This window comes from Scleropages formosus, chromosome 18 (assembly GCF_900964775.1).
Source record: "Scleropages formosus chromosome 18, fSclFor1.1, whole genome shotgun sequence".
Taxonomy (NCBI): Eukaryota; Metazoa; Chordata; class Actinopteri; order Osteoglossiformes; family Osteoglossidae; genus Scleropages; species Scleropages formosus.
Genome location: NC_041823.1, coordinates 5,148,682 through 5,162,200, shown reverse-complemented (window position 1 = coordinate 5,162,200; position 13,519 = coordinate 5,148,682). Strand labels below are relative to the sequence as shown.

At 44.8% G+C, this 13,519-nt stretch overlaps 1 protein-coding gene across 1 annotated transcript; it reads right to left on the bottom strand.

Moving 5' to 3' along the window:
- Positions 1–8,003: 8,003 nt before the first annotated feature.
- LOC108940518 (kelch-like protein 38) lies at positions 8,004–13,022 on the bottom strand. The gene is made up of 4 exons (XM_018762763.2): positions 12,682–13,022; positions 9,980–11,330; positions 9,765–9,870; positions 8,004–9,670 (listed from the first exon to the last, which is right to left on the bottom strand). Exons 2-4 carry the CDS (start codon positions 11,327–11,329, stop codon positions 9,381–9,383), a joined length of 1,746 nt encoding a protein of 581 aa, XP_018618279.1. The 5' UTR covers position 11,330; positions 12,682–13,022; the 3' UTR covers positions 8,004–9,380.
- Positions 13,023–13,519: the final 497 nt, after the last annotated feature.

Sequence of the window (13,519 nt, the reverse complement as noted above, 5' to 3'; positions counted from 1 at the left end):
CACTCAATGTTTAACTCCACTTCCTTCAGATCAGCTGTGCGAACACAAAGAGCACAGTCCTCTTGTGTCTCTAATCAGGAAGGAATGATGAAGAGGACAGTCAGCCTGGGCGGAGCATCATCTGTGTCCTCAGCATTGTCCTCTGTCTCTATCTTGGTGCCGCTCCGTAAACCTCGACCCCCTGACCCCGTGAACCACTCACTCCTCCGCAGATGCACGTGTGAAAGTGTACAGGTACTGCAGGTAGGCACACGGTGAAAGGTGCCGGCAGTGCCGTGGAGAGAAGGCAAAGTTAAAGAGTACAAACGTTACATTAACACATTTAATAATACAATCCATGTTGATAATCCAATGTCTATATCTAAAGCTCTTTGTCTGTTGTGGAATACACACTTGTACACTCTGAGTTTGGAGAAAAGTTGAATGCATGAATGTAAACATTAATAGTTCAGCTGTTAATTATTCTTTATTGTGAACTTTTATTGATCTGACTCCTTTGTTTAAAGTGATTTAAACTGTTAGATGATTAGCTTTACAGTGATTTGCCATTTTCTAGCACACTGTGTTTTTACTCATCACTTCTGGCCAATTGTCTTGGCCACAGCTACCAGCAGGAGGTGGGATTCGAACGATGAACCTTCAGGTTTTAAGGCCACAGCCCTAAATATTATAACCTCTGTTACATATATCTAGGGTACCCACACACACACTGTCTGAAACTACTTGTCCCAAGTGGGGTCACGGCAAACCAGAGCTTAACCTGGCAACGCAGAGTACAAGGCTGGAGGGGGAGGGGCATACCCAGGACGGGACGCCACTCCATCGCAAGGCACCCCAAGCAGGACTTGAACCCCAGACCCACCGGAGAGCAGGCACAGGCCAAACCCGCCGCACCGCCATACCCCCCTCTAGGATACCGCTTACATGCATATTTTGTCCATCATTTCCTCTAGTGGTTAATGATTGAAAGCAGTTAATATTTACAGACAACATGATGAGATTATTGTGAATCTCAGTTCTGTTTGTAGAACCAAACTGTGATCTTGTCATCTTGGGTTAAACTAAACGTAATGTCATTGTTACCACCGCGCGCGGCTTCAGTGTGCAGCTGAAAACACACATAGCTGTTGATCTGCTCTAGGGCCTCTTCAGTAAAACCCAGAACAGGATCCGGGGAGCAGGGTGTGTGTCGGATGGTGTGGCCAATCTGAGAAGGACAGCGTCTGCTGAAGAAACATCCCCTTCTCTATTTCGGAAGGTTAATGTGTAAATGAGTCTCACATGCTCTCGGGCAGGACATGTGGAGCTCAACGGAGAGCAGGAAACATAACGGCTGAGGCATCACATTTGACACCAGGAGGCTGCTGTCCCAGGAAAGGCCTTGCTGTTGTGCCTTTGAGCAAAGCACGCAATGTGAATTTCATAAGGAGCCCTATATAAATAGATCATTTTAGAACAAGTGTTTCTTGGGCAGCTAAATCATACAAAATAAATATTAAGAAATTAATTAAAATAGGTAATATATTAACAACACAATTCAGGCATGAGTGTAATTGGACCGCAATATGTTAATGATTGGACTATAATGTTTTATGTTTATTATAATAACTTGTTATGCCGGTCTGTCATAATTTCCTGGTGCTTTTATTTATTTGTGTAGCTCTTTGATTTACAGTACTATGCAAAAGTTAGGGACTTGGTTGGGAAAAAAAGCTGTAAAGTGAGAATGCGTCCAAAAATAATGCTCTTAATTAAAAAACTTCCTACAAAACTTAGTAACCATCCATCGTCAACGAGTGCTTGTCCCGAGTGGGGTCTCAGCGGGCTTGGCTGGGCCCCGCTCTCAGGTGGGTCTGGGGTTCGAGTCCTGCTTCGGGTGCCTTATGATGGACTGGTGTCCCATCCTGGGTGTGTCCCCTCCAGCCTTTCGCCCTGTGTTGCCGGCTTAGGCTCCAGTTTGCCATGACCCCGTTTGGGATGAGTGGTTTCAGACAGTGTGTGTGTACTTTCTTTATCAACATACAAAACCCTTACTGTTATACTGTAACTTTTTGCAAAGGGAATGCTTGGAAATCTAAAACATGCTCTTTTCCGTTGACACTATGCAGAAGACATTAAATAACTGTGTAAAACAAATATTTTTGTGAAACATCTAAGTGCCTAAGACTTTTGCACAGTGCTGTAAAGTTGACAGCCATTGCTTTTTTTCATCTTTTATCCATTTGTATCGTCCCCCGTTCGATGTTGTGTTGCCGTGTCGTGGTTAATGGATTGTGTAACCTCATAAAACCCAGTAAAAAGGGTTTTCCGGATGAATTACTCGGATTTCTAGCAGCTGTCCAAGTCCGGCCCCCAAACATGTGCTATCGATTAGAAGGATAGCATCTTCTCTGTTAGGTGCTTTCAGACTCAGCATTGTAGCACGTACAGTTTGGGGGATATTTGCAGTTATTCATTTAGCTGACGCTTTTTTCCAAAGTGAATTATTTACCCATTTACGCAGCTCGGTACGTTTTTACTGGAGCAGTTTTAGGGTAAATATTTTGCCCAAGGGTTCTAGTGGGAATCGAACCTGCGACCTTAGGTCTAAAGGCAGGGGTGCTAACCGCTGCGTTACAAGCTGTCCCCCTGTATTAAAAACCTATATCCTCTGGACAAAAATGAATGGCTCGATCTCGGGGCGATATTAAACGATAGTTACTGTTGCGGTTAATAACAATGATAATGATAATGATTTTCACAGACGTGTCTGAATGACTGCAGCATCTGAGGGCTCGGCGCTCTGAAATGTGGCGATGCATCAGCGTCTCACTTCCCAGCCCTGCGGCCCCGGTGCGGTGCGGTGCGAGCGGGCGGGCGGGCGAGCGGGCCGGGGCTGCTGCTACGCCATCCCATGACAGCCTTGACTGGCCGCCCAGACCAGATGCGAGGTAACCGGAGCCGCGGAGCAGATGCCTCTCCCATGGCACTTCCAGGAGAGCATGATGGTGTGTGTTTGGAAGAAAAAGTCAAAGGGCACGATGAGTAATGGCAACAATAAATAAGGAGCACGGACGATCAGGTGTGTGTGTGTGTGTGTGTGTGTGTGTGTGTGTGTGTGTGTGTGTGATTGCGTTAAACAGCTCTGAGGCTTTGCCCTGTTCCAGTACTTTCACCTGGATCTATCACCGCCGGATTGATGGAGAGACGTTTCTAAGCTGCTTCTCCCGCTCTCGGGACTCGCTGTTCGCGAGTTGCTAAATATTAAGTTGAAGCAGCGCAGCGTCGCGTTTCATCGGCGCATTTGACGACTTGCCCTCCGATGTGTACGTTGGCAGGCCGTCAAATATGGGGAGCTGAACTGCAAAAAATGCCGTCCCCGAAAAATAAAACAAGGCAGAGCATTCCTTAGAATAAAACATTTAAAAGAAAATGTAACGAGATTCTCTAAAGTATTTTAGGCGCTGCTTCCTCCCAGAGAGGATGCAAAAAGTTTATTTTTAATGTCAAAGGAAGCCGTGGGGGTTGTGTGGGAAATTTGGGTGAGGTAACCGCTTTAACTTCTGAGAATATAAAGGACAGCAGCAAATTTGGCAACTTGGGCGACGCTCCAAAGCGAAGCATCGCGCTGTCCAGGTTCGGCCTCGGAGGAGCGACGGATAAAGGGAAATCAAAATTTGAGAAACAAAGAAGTGAACGATAAAGAAAAATCAAAAGTGAGAATTACAAAGGAAGAATAAGGGAAAAAAAAAAAAATCACATTTTAAAAAAAGGAAACAAGTCTTCTATTAATAGCAATAAGAAGTATTGTTTATGCCATCTAGTATTTAGAGTCTGGCTCGACCGCTGAAGCAGCTGCGACACCAGCTCACCGCGTCCACTGGAACAGCATGTGACCTGTGTCCCGTGTCCCATGTCCCGTGTCCTGCTTCTACTCAAAAATATTTAACGGCGGGGAGCGCTTGGCTCGCGGCCTGCAGCCCCCATCATCCGGGGGGTTTCCTACACGCACATCGGCGGCTCTGGCTCGAAAAAACACACAGACGCACACGCGCGCGCCGAAAGTGGGAAGAGCGCTGAGTTCTCCTGGACGTCGGAACAAAGGAAACCCTAAAAATAGGCCGAAACGGTTCCTGAAAGACAGAAAGAACTGCGCCACGAAGGGTGTGAGGACAGGCCCCGCGGCCTCCCCCTCCCCGCGCTCCGCATACTCCTTGTTTTCACCCGCTGCTCGCAGACCACAGCTGGCAGGACGCGTCTCTGTCGGTCCCACCTGTCACCCCACGTCTTTGAATTTCATCATCCGGCAGTCCACGCGCCGCCACATGATTTGCATGGTGTCCCGTTCCCGTGTTTGTGTCCCAAAATAGCGCCACAACACCTATAGTCTCTGCCCTCTGTGTCCCCCTTCTCCCATTCGCTGCTCCTGAGGGTAGAAACAGCCCCTGGGGCAATTAGTCGATGAGATGTCATCTGGCCCAAGGGGGGTACAGTAAGAGCCCAGGGTTATTGAAAGAGTGGGAAAAAGACCCCTACCCTCACCCCCCCCAAGAGACTGATCATCTGTAGGCTTCTTGCAATGTTTATGTTTTGGGGGACATGGAGAACTGCGGGTCTCTGGTAAACAACCCAGTTTCTCAGCGCTTGTCTGTGATTTATGGACGAGAGCGATTTGACAACAACGGGCCGGACCGGGCCCGGCCGGTCCTGAGCCAAACCAAACAGGCAGAACACCGGTGCCTTCCAACATCGAGGTCATGTCACCATTTATCTCCATGATTCAGCCTTTTTTTTTACACCGGTATTAAAGGGAGAAACAAGCTGGTCCAAGGCATCTTTAATACTTCGCTTTCCCTTTTTTAGTCTTGAATGTTATTGGAGTTATTTATACAATGTTTTTACCTTTAATGATATCATTTTTTTTTAGTAAAAAGCTCAAGTTGTATGAGACGGACTGAACTTCAAGTCAGATTCCCCTCAGATTGCCCTCCATAGTAAGAGAGGCTATAGGAATAGGTTACCATCACGTAACTGCTCCTGGACTTGTATTTGGGATTCAAACCCATAACCGGATGCACAGCTCAGGCAATCTGATGCACCAGCATTACCCGCTGTACCAAAAGGAAAAGGAGAGGTACAGACACGGTCAACATTATTCACCTTTACTAGACCATTTATACGGCACACTATTTTTACTGTATTCATTCAGGGTAAGTGAAATACACTGAATATCATCAGTTCCAGATTCTAAAATTCTCTAAAACAGATATCACTGCCTAAAAAATATAGAGAAAAAAATTACAGACAAACTTACATTTCTGTCATCCTTTTCCCTTTATTTTATTTTTTTTTTCATATACAACAGAAAATTATTTTTACTTATAATATAAATACATATATCATGACGAAGGAAAATTTAAAATTGAATTTCTAAATATATCTTTTTAAGTAATTACATATAATTATGTAATTGATCATTACATATGCACTTAATACAAATTTTTACTTTAATGATAGACAATTTTTTACAAAAAAATTAATGTTTTAACTTCTTCCTTAAAACTAATTGTCAGTTGTACTGCAAACTATTAAGAGTCTCTTTACTGCCAGTGGGTTGTCTTCTTATTTCATTGGCCATTGAGAGCTGTCAATCACCAGCACTTTCAAAGCGATCCATTAGTAAATCCTCGTTGCGGTCAGCTGACTTATTCTGTCAATTTCATTGGCTATTGCCAACTATCAGTCACAGTTTTCCCTTGGTGTATTGACCAATCAGAGTTCAGTGTTTAGTTTTTGCTGCCTTGATTGATAACCTGGTTTATTGACTAGAAGGAGCACTAGTCTTAATGTAGTGGTTAGACCTGCTAGCTTTGGCTCCGAAAGTTGTGGGTTTGAATCCCACCACCAGCTACAGTAAATTGCTCCAGTAATATTACCCCCCTTTATAAATTGGTAAAAAATTTCAAGTAGCCTAACGTTGTAAGTTGTTTTGGAGGAAAGTGTCAGATAAATAACTGAACGTAAACATGCTGGTTACACAACAGCCTGCAGCCCACAGGTGTGTTGTCATCCATGTTTACCACCACATGTGTACATGAGTTCCAGAGCAGCTCTGAAAAAATGCGACATTTTTCCTTTTGTGTAGCTATTCCATAATTAGATAAGAAGCTCGACTTGCTTTCGATCCAGAACCTCAATGTGAACACGAGCAATGGAATATCCCTTCAATAGCTGAGTTACATATCATTTTGTGCAATAAACTATCTGGTTAACTTCTAGTGGATGAAAGTAAGAGCAAAGTCAAGCGCACACATTTGCGGAGGAAGCTTCGGTTGTACACCATCGTAACAAGACACATTTATGCCTCTTATGTGAGACTCCATCGCAAGTTTGAGCTGGGCTGGGGTCTAACTTGCATTTTTGGGCAGCACAATAAGTAGCGCTGCTGTCTCACAGCGCCTGAGTGGTGCGGGAGGATGTGGGTTCGATCCCCGCTCAGTCTCTGTAGAGTTTGCGTGTTCTCCCTGTGTCTGCGTAGGTTTCCTCTGGGTGCTCTGGTTTCCTCCCACACTCCAAAGACATGCTGTTCAGGTTGAATGACAGAGAGTGTGTGTTTCACTGATGTATGGATGAGTGACCCAGTGTAAGTAGTGTATCTAGCAGTGTAAGTCACCACGGTGAATAAGGTGTGTGGGCTAGTGACACTACACAGAGTTCATTGGAGAAAAGTGCCTGCTAAATAAATAAGTGTAAATGTGTAACATTAAGCAGCTTATGTTCTGTACCTACATCAAACACACAATGGCTGTGGTCTAACTGTGATTTAGATGGCAAAATTTAACTTTTTTGCATTTCTGTCTTTTCCGACTTTTGGATTAAACAGCGCAGGTCTCTACAAACCTGCTCACGCAACATTTGCTCTCTTCCCTTCTTGTTGTGCTGTTTCTTGCACACACACCCTACTTCTGTGCCGGGAGTAGGCGTAATTCGCCCTCAGAATAGCATAAGTGCTTTATGTCATTTAGAGCCACATAGACACAACTGTGTCTTACTGGTCGCACATAAACTGAAAAAAAAATCAGACCTTACGTGAATTTTACTGGAAATGTGCTGTCCTTTTCCTGAAGCACTCTCTACGTGTTGGCACTGGAATTTTCACCATTATGGGTTCTATTGTTAAATTATAAATTGTTATATCAAAACTGTAGCGGGTCCTATGTTTAGGTTAAATTTGTTTTTAATTCTTCAGATTCTCTCTCAGTGGGGTAGCCATGAAGATACATTTCATTTTCACACACAGAGCAGACAAATACTTAGGTGTCATAATGTCGAATAATAAATTACTGTCTACATGAAGTGTAAAAATTGGCTGTTTGTCATAAACACCCTTTTTTGGTCAGTGAATATTAGTGAATATTTGGAACAACCTGAATATGACTCATAATTCATTGAAATGAGAAATAAGACAAGAGCCAGATGCAGGTAGAAATTATAAAAACATACAATATTTTTTTCCTGTAGATTAATTTATAAAAGTGGGAGTCACACTGTAATATTGCTAATTTATCTTATGTTGCATGTAAGATCGTCTAATATGGGAAACTGTACTCTGTAAAACTCAGACCAACTGTATGAGTCCTTCCAGGTCAGGAAGTGCAGCCTCCACTGGGCACAGTTTGGGAGGAATTTTAGGGCTCGTCTTCTTCTGACTCGGCCACTATTTATGGAAGAAATGAGATATGGACCGCAGAGGCATGTTGGAGTCAGCAGCGCGGCGTGTCGGCACTCTTCCTCACAGCAACGCGCGAGTGACGCTGAAGCTGCCGGTGTGTGTCCTGCTCAGGTCCCACTCGATGATGCCGCAGCAACGGAGGCTCCCGTTCAGATGAATGTCATCTATGCTCCCGCTCCGCCGTTCCATTGGCTGCAGCTCGAAGGAACCATAATAACAGAAATCTGCTAATAGTTTCAGCAGTTTTTTTTCTTTTTTTAATAATCATACACAGGACTGTTTTTTTTGACCGCTGTATTTTTTCCGTAGAAATTATTTCATTTTAACCAGCATGTACAAAACAGTACAGAGACAGAATGAAAAGGTTAATGTAAATCAATAGGGCACAATGTAAGTAATTAACAAGGTTAATGTTCTGAGGGATAAACCATTTGGATCAGATGTGTAAGGATGATCGCAGGGAAGGGGATTATAGTGCACAAGTGCACACATTCCTTCCATTATGATGCTCAAGGACGGTGGAGACAATACCATGGTCCTATGACACCAGTATGACCCAGTTCCCGAGTTGTCACTGTGGATCCAGTGATAGTGTTAGAAAGGCAGCAGGTGGCAAAGAGGTTAAGGACATGGGCTTATAACCTGAAGGTAACCTGCTGTGGGACCCTTGAATAAGATACTCAACCTGAAGGGTTGTACAAGTGTCCTGCTGAAAGATCAGATTGAAAAAAGTGCCAGCAAATAGTTACGATAATAATGTCCAATGTGCTTTTATAACTCGGACTTCCTTTTTGTCTCTCTTTTCCAGAAACTTAATGTACAAGTACAAATGTACTTAATGTACAAAATCCTAATATTTAAGCCTGATAATCTACTGCTGAAGTTGTCTTATACATAATGTGTTTTTTGCATGCATATTCATCGTTCTCACTGTGCAGCTCTGGGGACACATTATTTCGTACTAATGCCCATATCTGCTGCTATAAGAAACACATTTTTACATCTTTACATGACTGAATACCATGAAACAAATCAGACAATGTGAAAAAGAGCTGCATCTGGTTTCCCACCTTTTTGGATTATGTTAGCAAATAAATAAATAAATTTACAAGAAGCAATAGAAAAGACACTATTTTTGGATTTCAGTTTTATCTGGCTAGTTTGAATGCCGTGGCACTCATTATCAAGTGAACAAAAATAAAGAATGTGAGCTGGAGAGGAATGTTTGATAGGCAAAAGGCTTGATGAATGATCAGGCATGCAGGTTCATGAGTGCCTTCGTAAAAAGTCTGCGTTTTCTTCTTCAATGCGTTAAAATGAAATAATGGTCTTTGCTTCCTGTCATATACAGGTTTAGGATGCTCAAACTAACAATCTCTACCACAGTGATAATTAAGCTTTACTTCTGTAGAAGAACGAGACTTATGTCAGTGAACAAGCTAACAAGCAGCGGAGGGTAAATGTACCCCATGTGGTTTATGGTGCTACATTACACAGTGTAAATCAAAACTGAGTTTAAGACACGCTGCAGATGCAGGCATTCAGTCGTCTTCGGCAACGGTACTTCGGGCGATAGCCGACTGTCGGACAGCGAACGATTTTGCTACGATATATTGCAGCACGGGCAGCATCGTATGTTGCATTGGCTCTTGTGGGATGGAGATGGTCTTCACGGTGGGTTTGGATTGTTAGAGACGCAAACTAGTGGCAGGGAGCCGTGGTCAAATAGCTTGTATGGCAGAGTCCCTTTCGAGGTCCATACGTCCGTCTTTGGATCGTAGCAGTCAAAGCAGTCCGAGTCCTCAATGACATCATGGCTGTTGATGTAGCGTCCCCCGGTGATGTACAACTTGTTGTTAATGACGGTGGCGGCATGGTGCATCCTCCTCTCCTTCATGTTTTCACACTTGACAAACTTGTTCGCCTTGGTGTCGTAGGCTATCACTCTTCTTGTGTACCCTTTGGAAGATGGCATATGATCATTTTATGATTTTGGACCATTTCCTGCACGCATTTCCTTTGTTTTTTTATGGCTTACAGATTCATAGCTTACCTCCGACAATGTAGATCTTGTCGTCAATGACGGCGGCCGGAGCGCATACATTCTTCACAGTTCTCGTCTCCATTCTGCACCAGAGGTTCCGAGCTATGTGATACACCTGGAAAGAGTGAAAGAGGCAATACCCATCACCGACTTCACTTGAACATCCTTCTGTGGGTTCGTCAAAGACCAACAGCTTCATTTTTGATGCCCATCAAGAGGGATACCTGTATTGACCTGACAGGATTCTGCATGGCGTCCTCCCCGCCAAATACGTAGATCCTTTGGTCATTCGCTGCCACAGCAGGATGTAGAACTGGAGTGGGCATGGTGGTCATGGGCTCCCAGAGGTTGAACATGCTGTTATACCTCTCCACAGTATTGGAGATCTGCTTGTCAGGACCGATACCGCCAAGGACAAATATGAAGTGCAAATAGGAGACGCTCTGGTGGGCATAGCGTGGATGCAACATGGGCTCTGCCGTGCGCCACTGGTTGGTCTTGAGGGATAGCGTGTACACGGTGGTACTAACCACACCATCCCCTGAGGTCATTGCTAGTCCACCCAGAACATACAGGATGCTGTGGATGCAGACATAGGAGGCCTTGTAGAGTCGGACGGGCAGCTTGGCTAGCCACTGCCAGCGTTGAGTGCGCTCGTCAAAGAGCAGTGCCTCGCGGGATGTCTGCTCGCTGTTCTTGCGCCCTCCCACTACCACCAGCGTCTCGTGGCACGTGTACCGACGTGGAGTCACCCACAGCGGTCCCAGATCCTCGCTGCACTTGGTGCTGACGGAGAACATGAGTCTGCGGACCGACTCTATGATTTCCGTGCAGAGGGTGGACGACTGGATTAGGGGGTCGTTGGCAATGAACTGGAAGAGGTACGTTGGGTGGATGTAGCGCAGGCGCACTCTCTTGAAGAGGTCATGGATGGCGCCACGCCGGGAGAACGGATCGTGATGGATCCAGGCCAAGAGTGTCTCAAAGACCTGTTCCTCCTCTGCGCACAGCCTGTCGTCTTCCAGGTAGCACAGGAGCTCCGGCAGCGAGAGCTCATGGAATTCCTCAGAGGCGGCCACGTCGGAGAAGCTGCGAACTGCCATCTCCTTGGCCTTCTCGCGCAGGCTGGCGCAGTGCAGGATCTCAGAGAGCCGGATCATGCTGAGGCAGTTGTCCGGGCTCAGTTGCTCCTGCAGGAATGTGGAGCACGCCTCGAAGAGTCGGTTGTACTGCAGCATGGAGGCAGCTTGCATGAGAGGCAGCACCAGCTCCATGGTGATTGTGATGGCCCCGGTATACACATAGTCTACAATGCCGCTAAGAACGCTGGAAGCAATAGCCTTCAGATCTATCCTGTCCTGGTGGCGCTCTTTGAAGTTGCTGCAGAACATGGCCCTGAAGTAGGGGCTGCTGGACACCAGGACGTTTCGGTGACATGGGATCTCCATGTCATCAGAGCACAGGAGCACATCAGTGAAGATCCCCTCTTGCCTTAAAGCATTCAGCTGGACAAGCAGATGCGACGAAAGCTCCCGGTCCTTGTACTGATATACCTCCAGCAACGGGCTGTCCATCCTGTGGGGAAAGAATACGTTGTATTTTGCAAGTTTTTCCTAACTGCGATTCACGTATTGACTTTGTGCTGCCCGGAAGTTTCAGTTACAGACTCATAATTTGATTCCTTGGTTCCGAACAGTTCGGTAGCGGTAGCTGTCATATACGTTTTTTTTTCAAATTCATATGGAAAAAAATTTCTGTCAGCTAGTTTGTACCAACTTTCATCATTCTGTCATAGGATCGTCCCAAGTGAGAAGTGACGGACGCGTGACTTTGTTTTCCGTCTCTGGGAAATGACACTAATGCGTTCCCACAGAGCTCAGGCCCCCGCTCTTTATCGACGCTAACTTTATTATAGGGGTTATGTAATTGTCCACCTGTCACTCTCGGCCTGAACAGTTTGTCCTTGAGAGTTCCGGCTTTTGTATCCAAATGTTTGGCCGAACTATTACGGAGACAAGGTTAGCTCACTATAATCCCCCTAGAGACTGCTACCGATTTCATATCGGGCCTGTAGGAAGCACAGCCACCGTTCTGGGTATTTCTGTACACGTAATTATTATTAACTACCCGTGTTTCAGTTACACCGTTTAATGACAGATTGAATTTCCCAACCCCAGAACAGTAACTTAAATAGGAGTCTGAAGAATTTATTATTACGGTAATCGCTTGTACCACTCTGCTTTGATACCTATGTGTCTAAGATCCCTTATTAAAAAAAAAAAAAAAAATCAGTAATGTTCATTATTTAAATATTTCTGTGCTTTAAAGATCAGAAAAAGAAATGCGATGCACCGATTTTTCCAACTTTCCCTGTCTCGTATAAAGATTTCTGTCTTTGATTTATAATAGAGAATCTTAAACAAAATATATCGGTGTAATAGCCAGCCCCTCAGATTTCCAAATTGAAGCTACTGGTCTATGTACATAATTACATTAGATAAATAATTAATCTTTTCTACTTGTAATACACTATCACGGAATCAATATGTGAAACGTGTTTCAAAAGGAAAAGAAGAACAAAAGCACATTGAAAAGAGAAACTGAGTAAACTGTGGCATATTACTGCAATAAAAACTTATATTTACTGTTTATTACATCTTCGAGTTTTAATCTTATAATAACGTGCCATGTGCCTTTGTTTTCCTAACATTAATAGTAAAAACATTCCACATCTCTTAAACAAACAACAAAATCTCCAGGTCCTCGTCATGAATGATTCTTAGTTTGTGAGTGAAAGTTATCGTATTATACAAGATTTAAAAACAGGTCAAGCATATGCAAATGCATAAAGGGGGATGAAGTGGAATATTTATGCAGGTGCAGCTGCTCAAGTTCAGCTCCAGTGAGGAAGTGGCTCAGTCCTTACCTCGTTTCCCCTTGTTTATATCATCCGAGGGTTTTCGTCGCTCTGCCTCAAATCAGGGCAAATTTGGCCAAAAAAATCCACCCCCCCCAAAGCTTCACATTTTCTGCCTCCCCCACTCTTGTTCCTTGGTCTTTCTCTCATGAAAGCGCACATGCACACACTGTCACACACACGCTGCGGCGCACTGGGAGAAACAGGAGGCGAAAGTGCATATGGGAAAGAAAGCTGTGTGAAGTTTGTTGTCCGGGTGTCAGAGTTCCCCATCAGGTCGCCACACACATTCCAGTTCTAATAATAGTGTGTGTACACAGCAACTACGGACCAGGCCGTCACGTGACCCTCCTCTGATTTCTGTGTGTGTGTGTGTGTGTGTGTGTGTGTGTGTATTTTTTCTTCTGTCATGAGCTTACCGCCCCGTCCCAAACTTTGCCACACTCATCCCGTGAAGTTGTGTGTTTACGAAGGCAGGGGGGCAAAACGAGTGCGGATGAACGCAGTCGGGGGGGGGTGGGGGCGGGGTGCGGGGGGGGTGGCATGGGGGCGCTATTCAAGGAGCTCCTCTTCAAATAGAGGGTGGTGATGATGGCCTGGCTGAGCAAGTGGAACAGCTGAACCTGATGTTTGGGGACCTGCGTTTTTCTCATGGGCGTCGTGGATCATCCATTACCGCGGTCAATACCCAGCACTAGGCCCTTAATGCAAACTATGCATGGTTTATAAGTAATGACTCTGTTTTTATAGGCCTTTCCTATGATTTCTGTCTTCCAATGACCCTTGATTATGGCTTTGAATAAAATAAATACTTTGAAAGCCTCCAAGTGGCCGTGCGCCCAGCATG

Bases quoted from the DNA above. Each gene is read 5' to 3' on its own strand.
- LOC108940518 (XM_018762763.2), bottom strand. From the start codon at position 11,329: ATGGACAGCCCGTTGCTGGAGGTATATCAGTACAAGGACCGGGAGCTT. The intron at 9,871-9,979 runs GTATCCCTCTTG...CACTCTTTCCAG, and splicing joins ATCCTGTCAGGTCAATACAG to GTGTATCACATAGCTCGGAA. The intron at 9,671-9,764 runs GTAAGCTATGAA...CATCTTCCAAAG, and splicing joins CAAGATCTACATTGTCGGAG to GGTACACAAGAAGAGTGATA.